We start from the raw sequence: 22,341 nt of genomic DNA, 5'->3' as shown, positions 1-22,341 counted from the left end.
AACCAGAGCTGGATCTCTCGGGCCTGGCTGAGGAGCTGGAGCAGGAGGACGGACTCTCCCCTGAAGAGGTGGCCAGGGGAGGGACTGACACTAGTGAGACTGGGGGCAGGGGGAGAACCCAGGTGACCCTGGAAATCCAGGAGGAAAGGACCCAGGTCAGCCAGGGCCGGGGAGGGCCCTAGAGCAGGAGGCCCTGAAGGCTCTGTCCCTCCCTCCACGGACGGAGAGGCCCTGCACCCGGGAGCCTGCCCAGGTGGGAGCAGTGCATGAGGAATGGAAGGGGAGGAGGGGAGCCAGGGACAGGGCAAGGACCCTGCTGGGGAGAAGGTCCAGGAGGAAGGCAGGAGGGACACAGGCTCTGTCTGTGGATGTGAGTCCCATCTCACCTCTCCCTGCCCATAAGCCCCGGCTCTCCCTGGAGGGTACAGAGCTTTCACTGTCCACCTCTCTCCCACCAGCTAGTGCAGACACAAGTCCTGGCCTTGGAGGATGATGACAGGGTGTCAGTCACCCCCAGTCACAGGGCACCCCACCTGGACTCAAGACCTTCAGAGTCTGTGGCCCAACAAAATGCCCAGAGGAACAAGCAAGGCCCACAGCCCGGGGTCAGAGATGAAACCTGTACACCCCAGATGGATTTCCATGGCCATCTAAGGCACCACCAAACAGACAGGGGCCTGTTCAGGCACAAAGGCTCTGTGCCCACTCCAGGATATGAGGAGCCCCCTCAGGCTGGAAGAGCACAGCCATTTCCTCGCCAGGGCACCAAGCGCTCGGGCCCTCCATCAGGACCCAGGGCCAGCAAGGGTCTCAGGGAGGTCTCTCCTCTTAGTGGAGCCCCAGGGCTGGGTCACGGGTTCAGTGAGGATGAGGAGGAGCTCCCCAGCCTGGCCTTCCTCTTGGGCCTTCACCACAGCCTGCTGCCCTGGGGGCTGCCACAGAGCCCTGTCCCTGCCTCGGGTCTTGTCTGCACTGCAGGGCAGAGGGCCCTGCAAGCTTCCCAGGCCCCCGTGCCCCAGAGAATGGGCCTCATCTCAGGCCCCCTGGAAGCGGCCAAGTCTAGAAAGCGGGCTCAGTGTGGAGGCCTGGCTGCTGCTGAGGAGCTGGGGATGGAGAGTTGCTTTTGTGCCATTGAGCCCTCTGGACACTCACCAGTCATGGGAATGGAGGCTGTAGGCATCCCTTACCTCTAGAGAGTTTCTCTCTGCCTCTCTGAATTGGCCAGATGACAGGCTGGGGTATTCTCCAATCATCCATTGTGTCCCGTATGGGTGGTTTAGCCAGAGAAGAAAAGGCTTGTCTGTCAGGACGGGACTTTCTGCTTCACTGCCTTGTGCGTGGAGAACATCCAATAGTCTCAGCTGGATTACTGTAGTGTACAATATGGTGGAAGCAGATGCCTCATAGTCCCAATGAGGATGAAGCAAAGGGAATGGGGAGTGGAATTTCATGGCCTATTAATGTCTTGGGTGGAGTATTTCATCTTGTCAAGCTCAGTGGTCCCACCCTCACCAGCCCACTGGCATCAACCCCCTGGTAGCTTTCAAGTGAGCAAAGCCTAGGACTTTCACTAGACCAGGCGTAGTGTTCCTGTTGTGGTGAAGAGGGTTAAGGATATACGGTTGTCTCTGGGAACTTCCATATGCCACAAGTGCAGCCCCCAAAAACGAAGAAACACAAACAAAATCCCTGAAAAGTCCTGAATTTATGTTAAGGTGCAGCGACTGTACATGAGGAATTCACTAATGTTATTCAATCCATAAAAAATGAAATAATGGGAGTTCCTGTTGTAGCTCGGCTGTAAGAATCCTGACTAGTGTCCATGGAGACATGGGTTTGATCTCTGGCATCGCTTAGTAGGTTTAGTTTCTGTCACTGCTGTCAGCTGTGGTGTAGGTGTCAGACACACCTCAGATCCTGATTTGCTGTGGCTGTGGAATAGTGCAGCAGCTGCAGCTCTGATTTGACCCCTATCCAGAAACTTTCATATGCCACAACACAGCCTTAAAAGAAAAGAAAAAATTGGGAGTTCCCATCGTGGCTCAGCGGAAACTTATCTGACCAGCATCTGTAAGGATGCGGGCTTGATCCCTGGCCTCACGCAGTGGGTTGAGGATACTGCATTGGCTTGAGCTGTGGTGTAGATCACATAGCAGCTCAGATCTGGTGTTGCTGTGGCTGTAGCTCTGATTAGTCCCCTGGCCTATGAACCTCCATATGTTGAAGAGTGTGGCCATTAAAAGACCAAAAAAGACAAGACAAAATTGAATACAATAGAAATTGCAAAAATGAAAGTTGAACAGACCATAACCAAATAATATTTTAGGGAGATTCCATATGGCTCAGCAGATGAAGAATCTGATTGGTGTCCATGAGGATGCAGGTTCAATCCCTGGCCTCATTCAATGTGTTAAAGGATCCAGTGTTAACATGAGCTGTGATGTAAGTCACAGATGTGGCTTGGATCTGGCATTCTCTGATTTGACCCCTAGCCTGGATCTTCCATATGCTGCAGGTGTGGCCCTAAAATGACAACCAGTCAATCAATATAATAATCAAACCGTGGTTTAATGGACAATACATTCACAGAATCATAGAAATTACCAACATCCACAAGGTGGGGATTTGTTTCGTATTTGTTTCCAGTGAGCCGTGATGGGAACTCTGAGTATTGCATCTTGTCAAACTTCCTGATGCTAACCTCACCAGCCTACTGGCATCAACACCCAAATAGCTTTAGGAAGAGCAAGACCTAGGATTTTAAAAAGACCAGGAATAGATTTCCTGCTGTGGGGAAGAGGGTTAGGTATCCAGCATTGTTCCAAAGAACTTCCATATGCCACGAGTGTGGCCCAAAAAAAAAAGGAAAAAAAACAAAACAAAAATAAAACCGAAAAAAGACTAAGATTAACATTAAGGTGCTTGGACTGTAAATGAGGAATTACACTAATGTTCTTCAAGCCATAAAAGGAATGACATAGACAGTGTTCCTGTCACAGCTCTGAGGTAATGAACCCAACTTCTATCCATGAGGACATGGGTACAATCCCTGGCCTTGCTCAGTGGGTTAAGGATCCGGTGTTGCCATGAGCTGTGGTGTAGGTGTCATGTAGGTTTGATCCTACATTGCTGTAGCTGTGGCATCGGCCAGCAGATGGAGCTCCAATTCCACCCCTAGCCTGGGAACTTCCATATGTTGAGAGTACACCCCCCCAAAAAAAAAGAAAAAGAAAAAGAATGAAAGAGAAATTAATAGAAATTTCATTCAATAGAATCAGCTGTAGCTCACATTTGACCCTTAGCCAGGGAATCTATATGCTGTAGGTGGAGCCTAACTTGACAAAAAATAAATAAATAAAATCAATAGTGGTTTAATGGATGATACACTCACAGAATCAGAGAAATGACCACTGTCCACAGGGTGGGTAAAGGAGGTTCCTAATTCCAGCGGCAGTATGACTGGAGCTTGTCTGAAACAGAGGCAGGTGCTGGGCAACCTTTGCATATGATATACACCAAGGGGAAGCCTGCCCATTGACAACAGGGAAAGGCTCAACTCCAAAACCCTCAACATGGGACCAGAGCATTGGCTGAAGGAACACACTTGACAGAGGCTGTGGGCCGCCTAGTCTGGGTTCTTCTCCTTACCAAATCATGGTATGTTTCTGTAAGAACAAGGCAAGGAGTAACCCTTTTCTAAATCACAGACATCATATCTTAACGATACAGCTCTTACAATTGTGCAGCCAATGTGCTTTGTTTGAAGGGCATTTTTAAGTGGTGGGTATGGAGCAGTGTGTTCCAGAGAGGATTTGGGCCATCTGGCTCACAGGTGACCTCTTGCCACACAGGCCAAGTGACGCATCTGTAACCAGGGTGATTTCCCAGGCACTGCCTGCCTTCCTCAGATGGCAGGGATGCAAAGGGCTTGAAAGGGGGCACAGAGCACAGAGCCATCCCCTACGGTCCCCTGACCGCCTCTGCCTGGGGGGGAGCAGCTTCCTGCTGTCACAGAAGCTATTGCTAGCACACCAGTCATTGGAGGAGTTCTGGATCCCCAACATTTTCCTACTCAGCAGCAGGCAGGAGAGAGCAAGGATGGTCCACGGATGTAGCTAAGGGTCCTTTTTTTAGGGGAACTTGCTCATTTTCAAGAGGTGCAGGTACAGCATATGGCAGTTCTGAGGCTCGGGGTCAAATCAGAGCTGCAGCTGCAGGCCACAGCCACAGCCACAGCAATGACAGTTCTAAGTCTTATCTGTGACCTACACCACAGCTCACAGCAACACTGGATCCTTAACTTAGTGAGCGATGCCAGGGATCAATCATGAACGCTCATGGATACTAGTCAGGTTCATTTCCGCTGCACTACAACGGGAGCACCTAGAGGAGAGTTTTTAAAGAAACAGCTAAAATGAGGTCACTAAGGTGGCCCCTAATACAATATGACTGGTGCCCCTATAAAAAGGGGAAATTTAGACCCAGAAACACACAGAGGGATGCTGATGTGAGGGCACAGGCAGAAGATGGGCATCTAGAAGCCAAGGAGAGAGGCCTCAGGGCAAACCAACCATGCGCATATCTTGATCTCAACAGTTACTTGATACATTCTTGTTGTTTAAGCCCCATTGCCCGTGGGATTGGTGATGGCAGCTGGAGCTGACTGATGTACTCTCTCTGAAGGCCTGTACACTCCCACCACAGGATGGAGCCTGCAAGTGAAGACACCCTCTCTGTCCCCAGCTGGGCTCCACCAGCATCCTCACCCCTGCCTTCCTCCTGAGACAGCTTCTCTGCCAGGGCCTGTTTCCTTGTCCAGGGAGTCAGACAGTGGACCTCAATGGAAGAGGTACGGATGGAGGTCAGGAGGGGCCATAGGGCCCCAAGGCAGGAGCAGGAGGAGTCTTTCATTTGTTTATTTGGGATTGCAGGCTTGGGTTGGGGGGTGGCCACTGTTGGACGGAAATGCCAAGATGGGGCCATGGAAAGCTGATGGAGCTGGTGGGGGAGGGGCCGCAGTTTCCAGAGAAGAGACTGGACTCTGAGGCAGAGACAGGAGCACAGGAGCTGGGCGGGTCAGCACCAGGCCTGCCACGGGACCCGGAGCACAAACAGCAGCAGGGTCCAGGTCTCTGAAGGCACAAAGGCTGTGCCAGGCCCAGGCGAGCCAGCAGCCTGCAGAGACTGGGATGGAACCTGGGTGTGAGGAGGAGGGGCCATGGGCTCAGGGAGGGGTGTGCACTTCTGGATCTCGTCAATCCAATGGGAGAAGTAGCTGACATTGGTGAAGATGCTGGGGTAGGTGGGATGTCGGCAGTCCAAGCCCCAGCTGGCCAGCCCCACCAGAACCCATGAACTGAGGAGGTCACAAACGAGGGGCCCCCCGGAATCACCCTAGGAAAGAGAGGGGAGTTACTGTGAGCAACTGAGTTAGGTCAGAGGAGTCTCTGCCATCTACGGTCACTCAGGTGGACTTCTGGGAAGGTCCAAACACCAGCATCCCACAGCAGACCAGCCTGTTTAAGCCATGCAGGGAGGCAATGGCATCATGTTTTAGGAGGCCCCTGATTGACCTCAGGACAATCACAGGTTTCAATCTATGATCATATGGACCCCTGTGCCCAGAGACAGCCTGGATATCCCTGACAAGGCACTGTCCAAGGAAGAGAAGGGACAGCTACACCCACAGTGCCCAAGAGAGTTGGTCTGGGAGTGGAGCCTGGCCAGCTCAAGCCCCTGCAGACCTCAGCTCTTGCAAGCCCTGGGCTGCACCAGCACACCCCTTACCTGGACCCTCTTCATTTTTCATTCATTTAGTCATTTGGTTTACTTTCAACACCTTGGTTGAGCAATTTCAGAAGATGCCCATACCCTGGCCTGGCGGAGGCAACCTGTATTGCTCAGGGAGTCGGTGGGGGTTAGAAAGAAATCTGCTGGGACTTACTAGAGTTCATGCTCTCAGGGCAGGGCCATCTGGCTGGAAATCTCCTCATGTCATCAGCCAAAGGGAGGGTCTGGTCCTTGTGGCTGGGGATAGAGGGGCAGGGGCCATAGTCACGCTTGCTGCTCCTCCACTTACCCATCCAACATGTGCAGCAAGCAGCCAGGAAGCCTCTGCCCTGGGCACAGGGTCTCCTCCTTGTGGTGCTTTTGTAAATAAGCCAACCAGCCTGCCATTGGCAGATGTGACATGTGGAAACAAGCCATGGAAGGGTCAGGACAGGAAGGGAAGGGCACTTCATCAAGTGGAGGTGAAAGGCTACTCTTCTTGCACTAGGAAACACAAGGTAGTGTTTCCAAGCGGGAAACAACTGAACTTTCTGAAGCAGGAGCACTGGGAGGAGTAGGTGCAGACCAGGGAAGGAGGGGTATGCCAGGTGGGTGGGAGGAAGAGCAGTGACATGTGGGGAGTGAGGAAAGTATATGGGACGAGGGGTCTCAGGGCCTATGGCAGAGGGTAGGATTTGATCCCCATGGAGAACTGTCTAGGTCATGTCTAGTGCCTGGATCAGTCCAGTGCTGTGTGGAGAATGAACCAGCTGGGAGGCAGCTACAGGAGTGATTACTGATGGAGAGGGGCCAGGTGGTAAGAACAGTCAGATTTGGAACAATAGTTTGAAGCTGCCTATAGGACCTGTCAAATCTGAGCCTTTCTGTCATTAACCATGGGGGGAAGTGCAGAGGGATAGAAACAGGCTGAGCATGGAGCCCTGGGGCCCCAGCATTTAGAGGTGGGAGGGGAGGGGACCAGGCATAGAGCAGAGCATCTGGTGAGTGCCTGGGCCCAGGAAACAGGAGGGAGACTTGCTTAAGTGCCAAGTGAGAGGAGGACTCAGATCCACAGGCGGTTCTGGTGAGACAAGCTATTGGGGATGGTGGCCTTGAGGTTTTGGATAGCAAGCTGGGGACACTCCTAGGTGGAGTGGGTTAGATTCAGGACTGTTGGGAGGAGTCTTTGGGGGAAGGGAGGTAAAGAAACTGAGCAGTAGATGGTGCGCATGGAAGGGGCGTCAGAGGACATGGAGCAGGAGAGACTCTGGGCATGGCAGGGATGGAACTTGAGGCTGAGGAGAGAGGGAAGACGCTGGGATAGATGGTGTGTAGGGTTTTCAGGACGAATGACTCTAGTCTGATTGGCTGCTGTGGGGTTCTCAGTGAAACAAGCAAGATCTCCAGCTGAGAGGGCGGGGTGGGGGAAGAGGCAGGTTGAAGGGGAGCGAAGGGTACATGGTGTGGTGGCCAAAAACACCCCTCAGAGATGCCCATCCTCATCCCTGGAACCTGTGGCTATTAGCTCATGTGGCAAAGGGGACTCTGCAGCAGTGATGGAGTTGAGGATCTTGAGCTAAGAAGGTTTTCCTGGATTCTCTGGGTGGTCCAATGTAATCAAGATCCTCATAAGGAAAGAGAGACGCAGGAGGTCAGAGTCAGAGCAGAAGATGTGACGTAAGCAGAGTCAGAGGTGTTGCACTTTGAGGACGGAAATGCTGTGAGCCAAGGAATGAGGGTGGCCTCTAAAAAGCTGGGAAAACCAAGAAAACATTCTCCCCTAGGAAAGCCTCCTGAAGGAACCCACCTGGCCAACACCTTGATGTTAGACTTTTGACCTCCAGAAATATAAGATAAATTTCCGTGGGTTTAGCCATTCACTTGGAGGGGATTTGTAGCTCCAAGTAAGGCAGCTCCAAGTAAGGCACCTTTTTGGGAACGTGCCATCATTACTTCAGCCCTTCCCCTCTGTGGTCCCCACCTGGGGTGGCCTCAGCCCTCTGCACGGTGTACCCCCTCCCAGCTGTGTGAGGCCAGTGGAAGGCCTTTCCCTGTTCACTGCAGCCCTCAGGGATTCACACAGGGGACCCATGCAGTTGCGGAAATGATGATGGATTCTGAGTCAGGCTCCAATAGCCTCCTGACTCCTGGGGAGCTCTCAGAAGGCAGGAGAGAGCCTCCTCTGGGACCATCTGTTCTACTGCATCCACTTTTCTAGGGCAGATGTCGGTACAGCCCTCATAGCCTCAGGGGGCACCCCTTGAGAAGTGGTGATGCGACTACACCAATAAATTTCCTCCAAGGTTAACTGCGCTACCTGACTTTTCATTATTGTTTCTATATTCTTTAAGGTGGACTCTGGAGGTCTTTAAAAAATTAAGAGATGTTCCCATTGTGGTTCAGCAGGTTAAGAGCCTGACTAGTACAAATGAGGATGCAGGTTCAATCCCTGGCCTTGCCTAGTGGGTTAAGGATCTGGCATTGCCACAAGCTGTGACATAGGTCCTAGAAGTGGTTCAGATCTGGCATTGCTGTGGCTGTGGCAAGGGCTGGAAACTGCAGCTTCCATTCAACCCCTAGCCTGGGAACTTCCATATGCTCCAGGTAGAGTAGGAATAAAAGAAAGGAAGGAAAAGGAAGGAAGAAAGAAAGGAAGGGAAGAAGGGAGAAACCCCAAATCTAAGGTATCACATGAAACGTGAGCTACAGTTTGCACTACTGTAGACACAAAGCAAACCTTGCATGTGCACTCTTGCATGTGCATGCATGTGTGTGTGTGTGTGGGGGGGTGTGGGTGTGTCTGTGTTGGGCAGGGCCAGAGCAGTGAATTCCACCTTCAGCAAGAGGTTGGGTCTAAGCCAGGTACAATCCAGAGAGAGGGAGGCAAACCAGGTCAGGAGACTGGAAGCCAAAACTTGTTAAGTACCTACTGAATGCCAGGCACAGTGCTGCATTTCTATAGGAACCTTCTTCAGTGGAGGCCATGAGCAATTCCATTTCATGGGTGAGGAGACTTAGCTAAGGCCACAATCCCAGTCAATGGAACCAGGTCTGTCTTGCCCCACAGTCTGAGCATTGAGTGCCTTGGCAGGCTTTCTCTCCTCAGACCTGTTTCTGGACCCCCTGTGCAGAGGGAGGGGCCCTTGTGGGGAGAGGTGGGAGCCCCAGGTTGGAGGGTGGGGTCCAGAGCAGGTGACATGGCAGAAGAGGAATCTAGGTGGAATCTCTCAGTCAGGCGGTGGTAGGTGAAAGGGGAGGCAGGAGGGTGGTCATTTGCTGGGACTCCTGAGTGTCCAGCTCAGGGGTATTCTCAGCCTGGAGAGAAACCAGCGGAAGAGTGGGGTTGAGGGGCACTACGAATATCCAGCAGGTGAGCAGACACAAGGCTCTGGCCTTGAGCTCCATTGGATAATTCCTGCAGGAGAAGGGAGGTGGACAAGGCTGTAAGGGATGTCCATGGTGACAGCTGGATGTGGACTGGGCAGGGTGGGGGCTGAACACTTGTTCCACTTCTGGGTGGAGCTGGCTCTGTGAGGAGGCCAGACCAGGCCAGGCAGCTACAAATCTATACCACTGTTTAAGAACTGGGAACCAAGAAATATGGGTCTGCCTTCTACCAGCAGCTCACTGGCCTGCCATGAAGATATCTATCCATGTGGCCTTCTCATGGGCTAGGCTAAAGTCACAATCCCAGTCATCTTGTCCCTCCTGTGTGCATCTCCTGGGGTGCCAAGGCATAGTGCCACAAACTGGGTAACTATAAAAACAATGCAAATGTATCCTCTCACGGTTCTGGAAGCTGGAAGTCTGAAAGCAAGTGTCTCTGTGTCTAGCCCTCTTCACACAAGTCATTGGTACAGGGCCCACTTGAAATTTACAATGGTCACATCTCAAGATTCTTAACTAATCACAGCTGCAAAGACTTATTTCCAAAGAAGGTCACATTCTGAGATTCCAAATGGATACGAATTTAGGGGACACTATCCAACCCCCTACACCACCCTTTCAACAATCCCATGAAGGAGGCCTCAGACTCCTACACCATGAATAAGACACAGGCTCAGATGGTGAAAAGACCACCCAAGGGCAGAGCAGTGCCTCTAACTCCAGAACCCTCACCCTCTGCCCTCCACTCCACAATGCCATCTGTGTAAGAGCTTGGCAGCCAATGCCAGCTCAGGGTGCTGGGCCCTGAGGGGATGTGGTGAAGGCCTGGAGGCCAGGTGAAGCTTGGAGTCAGAAAACGCAGGCCCTCCTTATTTTCCGGGAGTGCTTTCCCTCTTTGGGTCTGTTTGCCCACTTCTAAAATAGGACACTATAGAGAGTGGATAGACATCTTCACAATTCAACAGTACACTCATGTCTGGAATGTACATAATAGACACATGTACCAAGAGCCCCTAAAGAAAAAGACACAGGGGGAAAAAATGGAAGGTAAATTAGGAAGAAGATATTCAACGGCAATAAACCTACGGAAGTATATTTCATCCGTCATCAGGAAAATGCAAACCACAATAAATCATCACCATTAGGAAGGATGGAAAGTGCCAAGTGTTGGTGAGCTTGTAAACTCTCAGCCACTGCTGGAATGTGTGGAACTGGTGCAACCCCTCCGGAGATGTTTGGTAACATCTGCCAAAGCTGAACATGCAGATAGTTTTTAATCTAACAGTTCTCCTCAGGGGCTTCTGTGAAATCAAATAGAAAACCTCTGGAAGTGAAATGAAATGAAAAACTTGGAAGCTACAAAAATATCCATCGAGAGCAGAACTGCCCATCGAATTCAATTCACACGATAGTGTCTTGCAGGGCAATGAGGCTGAACAAACTATACCTACGTGTGACAGTGTGGATGGACCTCACAAACATAATGTTAAGACGTGAAAATCTGACAACTGGAAATAAGTTCTACTTATGGAAAATTCAGAATCTAATATAAAGTGTTAAGGTGAAGATGAGAGTTTCCATTGAGTGTTGGTGACAAGAAGAGGAGAGGAGTGTTGGCCACCTGGGGTGTAGCACTGTGAAAGTTCATCCAACTACACACGTAGGGAAAGAGTATGAATGCCTTCTTCTGTATGTATATTTCAATAAGGGTTTTAAAATATGCCTCGAAAATAGATGCTGCTGGAGTGTCCTGCCAGTAGTAGTTGTCCTCCTGTGCAATGGGCTGAGGAAGGGGCTAGCCTGGGGGACACTACCAAGAGATAGAGCCTGGGAACATAGGTAGAGGGACGAAACAGAAGGTACCAGGGGTCTCCACAAAGAGAGTGGAGGCAACACAGCCTCCCACCATGGAAACTGAGGCCCTGAGAACAGGCCAGGGAAGAAGGGAAATGACCTCACTTACATGGCAGATGGCCTTTCCTGTAGAGAAGTCCCCAACACACAGCATCTCCTCATACACGGAGAAGTTCTTGCTGAGCCTGTGTCCATATACCAGATTACAGAACTGGTTCTCAATGAGGCCCACCTTAGCCTCCTGGAGATGGAAGGGTGTGGGCAGAGGCACTGTGAGGATAAGAAGGAAGTCAGTGAAGTTTGCTAGAGCTTAGCTACAGGCTCTTCTGCCTTACTGCTCACCACCACCCCTGCATCATAGGGTTTTCTCAGCAAAGCTGAGCTTTCAGCTCTCTATCAGTCTTCTACCTATGCCTAATAAGGCCTCCCCTGTTTCTCAAACTTTTCCAAACTCATCCTATTCCCACCACCTCTCTCATAGCAATAGACCACACCACTCGTAGTCCATAAAGAAAAAAGGCAAATCCTACCAATGCATGCCAATCACTGATGCTTAGCAACCATTCACCAACCCACCTACCCTCTCACAAACCATCCTTTCCACTTCCATTTGTCAGTCATTACCTTTCCTTCTCTCCACTAATTCCTCCGTCCATCATCTACCCATCTTGTCTCATGCCCCATTCATCCACTCACCCTTCCATCTATCTGCTGGCCTATCCATCTTTGGATCTATCTCCCCATTCTCCCTCCATCAATCAATATATCCACTCTCTCCATCCCTCTTCCCACCCACTCAACCATCTTCCCTCCATGCACTCATCTTCCCTCCTATCCATCCTCCATCCATCCTCTCATTCAATCACTCATTTATTCATCTGTCTTCAGGTTAGCTATTGTTTAGACACTAGTGATAGAGGGGAACATTTTTAGTTGGGGAAACAGGGTAAGTGAAGTAAATAAGTAGGATTATTTAGCTCTGAGAAGTGTGGTAAGGAAATACAACAGGGAAATGTGACATTATGCATTGCCTGTTTTAGGTTTCACATCAAGGAAAACTCTTCAGAGGAGGAGCTGAGTTGTATATCAAAGAAATGAGTCACCCAGATTAGCAGGGAGAGCCTGTGAGGCTGGGAAAACAGCCAAGGTAAAGGTCCTGAGGTGGGGACAGCCTCAGGATATTCAAGGCAGGAAGGGGCCTGGTGGCTGGGATGGCGTGGGTGAGGGTGCAGTAGGAGCTGAGCAGAGAGGAATGGGGGCCAACATTGCACAGGGCCTGAGAGCCAAGGTAGGACATTTGGACAGTTTTCTAAGCATAAATGAGAAGGCACTGAGGATAAAGAGCAGGGAACTGGCACAACACCTGCTTCAAAGCAAACACTCAGGCAGTTGTGTGGAGACTAAAGTAGGGCACACAGGGTGGGAGCTAGCAGACCAGTCTGGAGGTCCATGCAAGAACGGGTGGTCTACAGGACCAGGGTGGAGGCATTGCCACCTACCCCGCTGCCAGGCCCTGGGGCATAGGCTGGGATATTAAAACAAGAAAGACAGAGTCCCTGTCCTCAAGGAAGAACCAGACTGTGTGTGTGTGTGTGTGTGTGTGTGTGTGTGTGTGTGTGTGTGTGTGTGTGTGACAATGCTGGGGACCTGGTTATCTGACCTGTGGTTGGGGATTGTTACTGATACACTATTGAGAAGGGCCAGCAATGCTGGCACATCCCACCCAGTGAAGACAGGGTCTGATCAAAATCTGACCTCCTATCCTGAGAAACACCTACCAAATTACAACCTTACAAATAATTGCAAATACACATTCTTTTCCCCCTAACTATGCCACATAAGCTTGTGCCCAACCATAAACACTCTTTCCTTTAATAAACACTCTTACTCATGAGTTTTTGCCTGCATTTCTTCCCTTTCAATCTTAGAAAAACACAACCTTTTTCTGTGTTACTCAGTTCACCTAATAAACCCACAAAGTAGACAGTTGACCTGGGTTGGGAGAAGTGCAAAGTGAGGTTCAAAGAGTGAAACACTCTTAAGTTGTAGTCATTCTAACTTGACCTTGGAGGCTCACAGGTCAGAAGTCATAAATATGTTTTCTTTCCATTTTTCCTAAGTGCCTCCAATGGGAAATCTTGGTTCCTCAGTGGCCTAGAAGGGGTCAGGCCCCAAGCAGGACTTCTGAGTTGAATCAAGTCATCTTAGATCTATAGTTGATTAAGGCCTTGAAATCAAGAAGCTGACAGATTCCAAGAACCTGAATTCTTAACATCCAACAGTCAAAGATTCCCAGATTTTCAGAGCTTTGCACTTAGGGAACACTGAATTTTAGAATCACACACTTTCAGAACTAGAGCCAGAATGGTCCAGTCCTCTGGAAATGAGGCACAGTAGACCAAGGTCCAGCGGTTGTTTTGCCTGGGCACCCATACTTCCCTCCTCCCCTCCTCTGTCCTCCTTCCCTTCTTCCTCCTCCTCGCTTCCCCCTTATCTGCCCTCCCACCCCAGCCCCTCCCCTACCCCCTCATTTTCCTCGTTGAGCATCCCCCAGCCAGTTATCCAGCAGGATGCATTATTAAGCAGCTGCAAGCCAGGGGCTGGGAGGCAGGCAGGGATGATGTAGGAAGTGAAGTTCACAGGAAAGAGCAGCTGCAACATGGCTATGTCACTTCCGAAGGGATGAAGCTTCTCAAAGTCTGGGTGCATGACAATCCGACTCACGGACATCTCCAGGGTGTGCTGAGTGTGTTCAAACAGCTGCGTGCTTCCTAACAGGACCCGGTAGTTCTCTGGAGCATGGGATTTTCTGGAGGAGGAAGAGCATGCTGTCACCATCATCCCTGAGTGTGGGCTAGGTCTCTTCCCCTGCATATTCATCTAACTGCTGACATCCACCTGGACCCCTGCACCCCCCCATGATGCCAGCCTTGGTCTCTGCATTCCTAAAGTTCAGGAGCACTTCTTTCTTGAGACTGATATTCTACTTACAACCTCAGACATATGGTTTCTCCACCATATCCAAGAATCAGAGGAGCATTGAATCCTTGTGCTGGAAAGGTCTTTGGTGGGCTCATCAAATGAAGGCCCTTGGAGTGTTTACAGGAGATGTTCTGGATTGATCCCAGCTCTACTTTTACCTTCCCAAGGCTCCTACAACCCACCTTATGGCCCCACAATTTTCCTGATCCCTCCCTCCTTTAACCACCTTCCTGCCAAATAGCTGTTTCTCCACTCAGTTAGAAGCACTTGCCAAAGATCTGTAAGGTAAAGGAGCAACTGAGTGTAGGAAACAGAACCTTGCATTTGCCCTGAACACAGCTGCTCCCACAGAGTAGGTGCTGATCAGATTCTGAGCTCCCAAAGCTCCAGCTCCCAGACCTGGGCTGTGATGTTCCAAGTCCCTGGGGATGCCTCCTCATCTGTTCACAAGCTGGGCACTGAGCAGACCCAGGAGCGCCAGGTGTGTCAGACTCCTGAGCAGCCACATCACTCTCCCAGGGTGCCCCATCTCCCACCCGCACAGCCTGGCACCACATCTCCCACATGCACACTAGTGACCATGATTCCTCCTGGGCACACAGTTTTGCAAGAGTAAAAAGTAGAGCCATTCAGCTGCTCGCCAGACATGAGGTCCCATGTCCCTGCCTAGACTCAGAAACCTGGAAATGTGGGGACCTTGAGAAACAGTGATCTGAGATTGGTCCACACTGCATGGCAGCCAGAATGGACACTGCTACTCTTCTGGGGCACATCTGTGTTGGGAGACAGGCCCAGGGGCTGAGGGCAGAGTCTGGGGAGGGTCTGGGAAAGGGAGCCAGGAGGACAGTCCAGGTAGAAGGTACACAGGTCAAAGGCAGGAATGACATGGACCTGTGGGCCACAGACAGCCCCAGAGGAAAGCCCAGAGGAGCCGGGGTGGGACACCCTCACTCCTCATCCCCACCATCTCCTCCCCTGCCAGTGCCTCTGCTGGCACCCTAGGAAAGAGGACTCACTTGAGAAAGCAGTGGGCAGCAGAAACCAGCCAGCGGGAGTTGATGAGGACAGCTCCACAGACATGCAAGCCCTGATACATCAGGCTGGCCTGCCATGGCCACTGGCCAGCCACCACATCCTGACCACCAGAGATCCTCCACATCACCTTGGGTTTCCCGCATGCTGTGGAGACTCCCCTGCCACCTACAATAGAGACATGGGTGAGACCCCAAATGCCACTACGTGGGAGGCCCCCTCCACTTCACAGATGAGAAAACCAAGGGCAAGTGTCCAGTGGCCTGGCCAAAATGACACGGCTGCCTGGACTCTGCCTTTACCAGCTGCCACTGAGAATTTGACAGCAGAGCACAATGGAGCAGGCTTTCTGAGCATGAAGGCCCAGGGCTGTGGTGAGATGCCAAGGGTGACCAAAGGTGGCAACAGCTCATGGCAGCATATCCGCTGAGCTGGACATCACTGAGGCAGTCTGCCAAAGGCTGGCCATGTGCCAGGCCTTATTTCCCTGAACTAACACACCACAACAACTCATGGTCTCCGAAGTTGCCAACAATATACACTCAAATCATAGCTTCTAAGGGCCGGTGCCCCTCCACTTTGCCCCAGTATCTTAGAGAAGCAGATCTGCAGGCAGGAGTCTGGGGTGATGTGTGACCATGGAACTTAGCAGGACCCCATGAGGCCTCCCCTAATAGACCCCCACCCATGTCCTCTGCCTGCCTTTTGTCTGTAGAAAACTTTAGTCACAGAGTACATTTACCTGGAGAAGTGGAAAGTGCAGAAAGAAAGGAAAATAGTCAAGCAAAGCAAAATAATATTTTAACGATTAAACAGAGTAAGAATATTTAGCTCCTCCTCAAGGACTATAGATAATATTCTGAGCCATGTCCTTGGAAATGTTTTGCAGATACTGAAACCCCACCAGGTGGAAGAAGTTACCTATATGCTGCACACAAGCACATAGACCCAAACAAGGTGGAATCAGAAGGTGGATGAGGTTGACTCCCAAGTACCTCACCACCCACCAATCCGAAGAAAGTCTACAAGCTGATCAAGCCCTGCTCTTTGAACCTCACTCAGCCCTCGAGGTGGGGGCACACAGCCTTGAGGCTGTTACCCCACTGTGGCCCCCTCTGCCTGGCAAAGCAATTAAGCTGTTCTTTTCTACTTCACCCACAACTCTGTCTCTGAGATTCAATTCAGGGCATGTCCACAGAGACTGAGCTTCAGCATCAACCTGGGGAAAGTCACTCCCTGCCTCTGACTCAGGATTCTCCATTTATAAATAAGAGGGGTGGGCGTTCCCTGGTGGTCTAGTGGTTAGAACTTGGTGCTTTCACCACTATGGCCAGGGTTCAATGCCTGGTCCAGGAACTGGGAATCCCACATTAAGCCGCGGCCAGCAGCGGAAAAAATAAATTAATTGATTAAAAAACACTCTATGCAGTGGCCAAAAAATTAAATAAATAAGAGGGAGTGGGCTAATGAAGACAGCCATGGTTCTAGGACCCACACCTGAGGGCAGGGGTGAGGCCAGGGCCCCTAGAGCAGGCATCCTGCTCTAGGGCCTGGGCCCCAGGGACTCAGGGCTCCTCACTCAGCAGTCCTGGGCTTTCCTCCACCCAGCCTCAGGCCGGACCCTGCCAGTGCCCACTTGCACAGCCCCACAAGGGTCCTGGGGCAGTTTCCATCCCAGAGGCCCCTCAGTAGGGGTCCTGTGACCCACCTGTGTTAAGGTGGTCTCTGGGCTGCCTGGTTAGGTGGACCTGACCGCCAACAAAAGAAGAGGTTCAGTGACCCTGGGCACCAAGCCCTGGTCACAGTCAAGCCCCCTCAGGCCCTGAAGGCCCACCTTCTCAACCCCACACAGAGGCCCCCACGCACCTGTGGCTGCCCAGGCCAATGGCTGTGCTTCCGGAGTCAGAGGCCCACCCTCCACCGCTCGCACGGCTGCAGGAGCTGGGCCGGGGTCGGCACAGGACCCTCGCAGGTTTAGGGTGGTGGTGGGCGACCATGGCGGCAGCAGCACCAGCTGCAGCCAGAGGAGGGCGGCAGGCTGGCCTCCTACTTGTCGAAGCCTCGCCTCTGAGACCATTGTCAGTGTTGTGGACCTGGGCCTGAACCGGGCCTGACTCAGCCCTGGGCCTGGACCCTGCCCCCGCCCCGGCCAAGGCTTTGACCCCGCCCCCAGCACGCCTTGACCCCGCCCCAACCCAGCCTTGATCCCACGTGACCTTCCTATTAACTTTTTTTTTTGTCTTTTCGCCATTTCTAGGGCCGCTCCCGTGGCATATGGAGGTTCCCAGGCTAGGGGTCCAATTGGACCTGTAGCCGCTGGCCTACACCAGAGCCACAGCAACGCGGGATCCGAGCCGCATCTGCCACTTACACCACGGCTCAAGCGACACCGGGTCCTTAACCCACTGAGCAAGGCCAAGGATGGAACCCGCAGCCTCATGATTCCCAGTCGGATTCATTAACCACTGAGCCACACCAGGAACTCCCCTATTAAATTTTAAAATAACTCCACTGAAAAATTATTTCTATACCATGAAGTTCCCGTATCACAAGCGACGTTTCAATGATTTCCAGTACATTTTTCTTCACTCATTTGTTTATGTTTGTATTTAAATCAATCTTCTATTTTGGGAGAGTTTTAGATGTATGAGTAAGTTGCAAAATAATACAAAGACTTTGCGTATCCCCCTACCCAATTTCCCCTCTTGTTAAGATCTTATATTGTTACGGCACATTTGTCACAACTAGTGAGCCAATATTGATACATTCATATTAACTCAATCCGGAGTTCCCATCGTGGCGCAGTGGTTGACGAATCCGACTAGAACCATGAGGTTGCGGGTTCAGTCCCTGCCCTTGCTCAGTGGGTTAACGATCCAGCGTTGCTGTGAGCTGTGGTGTAGGTCGCAGAGGCGGCTCAGATCCCGCGTTGCTGTGGCTCTGGTGTAGGCCAGTGGCTACAGCTCCGATTCAATCCCTAGCCTGGAAACCTCCATATGCGGCGGGAGTGGCCCAAGAAATAGCAACAACAACAACAAGAACAAAAGACAAAAAAAAAAAAATTTAACTCAATCCATTAGCTCTCTTTTTTCAGTTTTTTTTTAAAGTTTAAGGCATAGAGCTTAATGATTTCACTTACATACAATCATAAAATGATCATCACAATAAATTTAGTGAACATCTATCACTCATATAGATACAAAATTAAAGAAATAGAAAAAAAATCACTCATAAATTGTTGAGTGCCTCTTCAGGCAATCTATGAATTGGTTTTCAGAGTCAAACACCAAGGTTTGACTTGATGTTTCCTTTCACTTCTTTATCCATCAACCCAATTTTTTGTCCCTCAACCCACTCTGCTTCCTATCTGGCTCTTAACTTACTTCAACAGAGGCTAGACTTTCTGAACAAAATTCACAATTTATCATCTGATAAACACTTCTGTAGTAATGGTGCCATGGAACAAAGTATTTGAAATTAGGATCGTCTCAGCAGATCCAATATGTGCATAGCTGTAGGTATATAATTCCTAATGAAGAAGTCCTTGTGCTCCAACCAATATCCAGCAGGACCAGCCTAATATTCCTTTGTTCTGGAGAGCCCCAGTGCGTCAAAAACGTGGTTGTGCAGCCCACAGGTCCAAGACCAGAAATTATTATTGTTAAATATTTAACTTTTTCCCTGTAAATAATTTAATATTTTAAACTAATAATACCTTCTCATGGATCACAATCCAATTGTGCAAAATGGAATATGCAGTGTTGAGTCATGCGTCCTCCCACCTCTTCCCCCTGTCCACCCAGTCCTCTTTCCCACAGGGAACTAGTGTTTACTTAAATCCTTCCATAGATGTGTTATGCAAAGAATTTAGAATGCAATATATCTGCATTTTTTAAAATGCAGGGTTTTCTCTGATTAAAACTTAATATATTTTCAATACATTTGCAGATGTTTACAATGACTCTCTTCTTACATTAACGAGATTCCTTTCTAGATGGGAGTAGACTTCCAGAACAAGAATTTCTACACCCCTTAAAATCAAAAGTTTTGGAAAGAATAAGATGGTCAGGTGTATTTAATTAAAATAGTAAGTACCCAAATGAATTAGAACTTCAGGTAAACAATATGTTGTGTTTTAGTATAATCATTTCCCATTCAATATTTTGGACATAGTTTTACTGAACATTTTTTCATTTTTATCTGAAATTTATTATTAAACTTAGATCTCGTACTTTATCTGGCAACTCTTCAAAAAAAAGTATAGCACAGTAAACTAAATTGTTAATTACTCATTGTAAGAATCCTTAACTGGATTAAAGATTCTTGAATGTGCCACTTGGCTCCAATAGAAGACACCCTAGTTGCACACACACACACACACACACACACACACACACACACACCTTCAGCCTCTTTTGATGATATGGGATTTGGAAGAGCTATCATTCAGCACTGGGTTTATGTGTCAAAATGAAAGAGTATTTGTGTTTCATAGAAGAAGATTGGTAGGAAATTGGTCAAGGGAGATGAGAGGTGAAGACTTCAGAGGATTGCAAGCAAATCTCTTGAATTTCAAGCTTTACTGTCTGCTAAATGTTTCTTGCTCCTTGCAAAAAAAAAAAAGTTGCATGCAAAATGGTGGCTATTGAAGAAAGGCATTGAATTTTGAAGCCAGGCCCAGGTTCTTTCCTCTTCTTTCTAACAGTTGTGTAGGAAAGGCATTTCTAAACTCCTGACCAATTTACTTGTGATTTCTAATGGTTTTTTTTTTCTAACTCTAAATTTGAAAATGGTATATGTTTGGTACTTTCAGAGAGTGTTTTCTTGGCCACTTGAAGGGAGTGACTTACACAGTGTTCATCCATTTTAATATTTCCAAGGCATTTAGTGGTCTGCAGTACAGAACTGTCTTCTTACAGCTTCTCTCTCTCTCTCTCTCTCTCTCTCTCTCCCTCCCTCTCTCTTCTTTTAGGGCTGCAACCTAAGCATATGGAAGTTCCCAGGCTAAGGGTTGAATCATTGGAGCTGCAGATGCTGGCCCATGCCACAGGCACAGCAAAACAATGCTGGATCTAAGCCACATCTGCGATCTACACCATAGCTTGGGGCAACACTGGATCCTTAACCCACTGAGAGAGGCCAGGGATTGAACCCAAGTCTTCGTGGATACTAGTCAGGTTCGTAACTTCTGAGCCACAATGAGAACTGCAACACTTCTCTCTTTCATTCTCTTTGGTAACTATTCTGTGTACTCTACCTTGACCTTAGCTGAGAAGATGAGGTGAGAGCAATTCAAGGCAAATCATGGTGAACTTTAAAAAAAAAAACTAAGTGTTGAAAAAATACACAGTTTGGAGACATTTCTCATGACTTGAGCATTTATCATGGAAAACTTTAAATTATTAACCAATAGCTTCATATTAGGGGAATAGTGTGGCAAGATAATGTACCCTGGCACTCCAGAAAGGCAGGTTTCCTTGTTGCTTCCTCCTCTTGTCTAGTCAGTCAGTAGTTAATAAACGATTCTCACTCATGGCTCTGACACAGAATTTCAATGAGTCTTCTCTGGACTACTGACATAAAAACCTGCAAAAACTTGTGAAAAATTATCCAGTTCCAATTCTACAATCACTTTTGTGCTATATCAAAATCCTAGACCACAAATATAATCAAATTAGTCCAGATGTAACTTGGGGAGACAGACAACAGAAGGGCATAGATAAAACTCCTTTGGACAATGATGTCTGACTATTCCTGCAAGAAACTGGGGGTGTGGTATTGACTGCTGAGAAAAAGAAATCTGTATATGGATCACAGACCTCCGAAAACACATGATATTCTACACAAGCATGGAATATTAGCGGTATGGTGAGATACAATGTTTGTGTCTTGTAGAATGTTCAGTCTCTGAGCTTAGAGCCTTTGGTGGTGTTAGATGTGAGGGATCTTCAGAGGTATTCTATGCAGTAGAAATGAATGACCAGTGAAAGAATCTGATGATTGAAATTTCTTTGGCAAGTATAACAAATTCAAGTCAGTACGTTGATTCCACTACTATTTTTTTTTCCAACTGAAATTGTGTAATATATTCCTGAAAAGTAGGAGGGGAGAATAAAATTTGGGAATGCTATGTCAACTGGAATTGACCCAAACTGTCAAAACTTGCTCAAAGTTACAACAAAAACACTGCAAAGGCAACATCTATGAATCCACATCTATTGAAGAACCCCCACGTATTTAAAAAAAAACTCACTAAGTAAAAACATTATAGCAGAATCAATTCATTTGGAAAAACTCTAGGAATGGAAGAGCCAAGAGACAGTAGCTCTTAGGGTGTTTCTCAGGTCTAAAATTCTTCACTAGAATTGTTCTTTAATGGAACTATCAGGCTTGCTAGGAAAAAGCATCTACTATTTCTGGGGAGAAAAAAACTAAGGAAACCCAAGAAACTGCAGCCCAAAGGGCGTGAAAGCACTTGCCCCAGTTTGAAGATACTGTGCTTAGGCTGGTGCTCTCCAAAACTCTTTCACAAGGGTCATATCTAAATGAATGGATTTCACGTTTGCAATTTTAAAATCCCAGGGACTCATCTCACAACCCCTAGTTTTAAGAAGAGAGGACCACAAAAGTTCTGAGAAGATCTTGCCATAAAATCTTCCCAGGGGATCCCAATCCTCCGTTGCTTTCCTCTTTCATAGCAACCTCCAAGGACAGCTCTGCAAGGCCCCACCCCTGCACGCATGCGCACACCCACTAGGGGCGGGCCTCCCCGCATGCGCACTACTGTCCTCCAGCTGCTCAGAGCATCTGTTGAGGCCTGACCACTTGGGAAGCCAGTAACACACGTGCCAGCGTGGAGGGTGGGGTTCCAACGGTCATCCCGGCTGGGGGCGGGCCAATCATGGCAGCTTTTAGAATCAATTATTTGAAAGCAGAAGTAAGGAAAACGGACTTTTCACCTCTTGGGTGTCCTGCTGTGCACTCTGAGTCACTCTGTGGGTTATTTGTGGCCTTGTCCCAGTGAGTTCACCACCGCCCTGTGCCCCTCCCCCACCACCACCAACTGGAGCTCGGTGTCCCTGCAGTGTTTACACCAGGGTTGTTGGCACCACTGTGGAGCAGGTTGCATGAAGGCTTCAGTGATTTCCGGCCCTACCATGAGGCAGGTGAATAAAATGTGTGAATGATTAAACGGGTGCCAGTCTAGTGTTTGCATTCTAAAGCATATGAAAGCTAGAAGGAAGGTTTTCCAGTTTGAGAATGCTCATCCAGTTCACAAGAAATAGCTCAGGACACTGGAAATTGAGTGGAAAATGA

General features: G+C 49.1%; 1 protein-coding gene across 1 annotated transcript; it reads right to left on the bottom strand.

Moving 5' to 3' along the window:
* Positions 1-5,076: 5,076 nt before the first annotated feature.
* Positions 5,077-17,101, bottom strand: LOC146396276 (putative serine protease 47). Its single transcript, XM_084997851.1, has 5 exons — positions 16,891-17,101; positions 15,009-15,192; positions 13,544-13,819; positions 11,120-11,282; positions 5,077-5,394 (listed from the first exon to the last, which is right to left on the bottom strand). Exons 1-5 carry the CDS (start codon positions 17,099-17,101, stop codon positions 5,077-5,079), a joined length of 1,152 nt encoding a protein of 383 aa, XP_084853977.1.
* Between the last annotated feature and the right edge of the window lie 5,240 nt (positions 17,102-22,341).

This window comes from Sus scrofa, chromosome 14, assembly GCF_054392235.1.
Source record: "Sus scrofa isolate SSC_HxYL_T2T_F1_AM1 chromosome 14, Sscrofa_HxYL_maternal_Yorkshire_Landrace_v2.0, whole genome shotgun sequence".
NCBI lineage: Eukaryota > Metazoa > Chordata > Mammalia > Artiodactyla > Suidae > Sus > Sus scrofa.
Note: the sequence above shows the minus strand (reverse complement) of the source record. Positions and strands in the feature narration are given on the sequence as shown.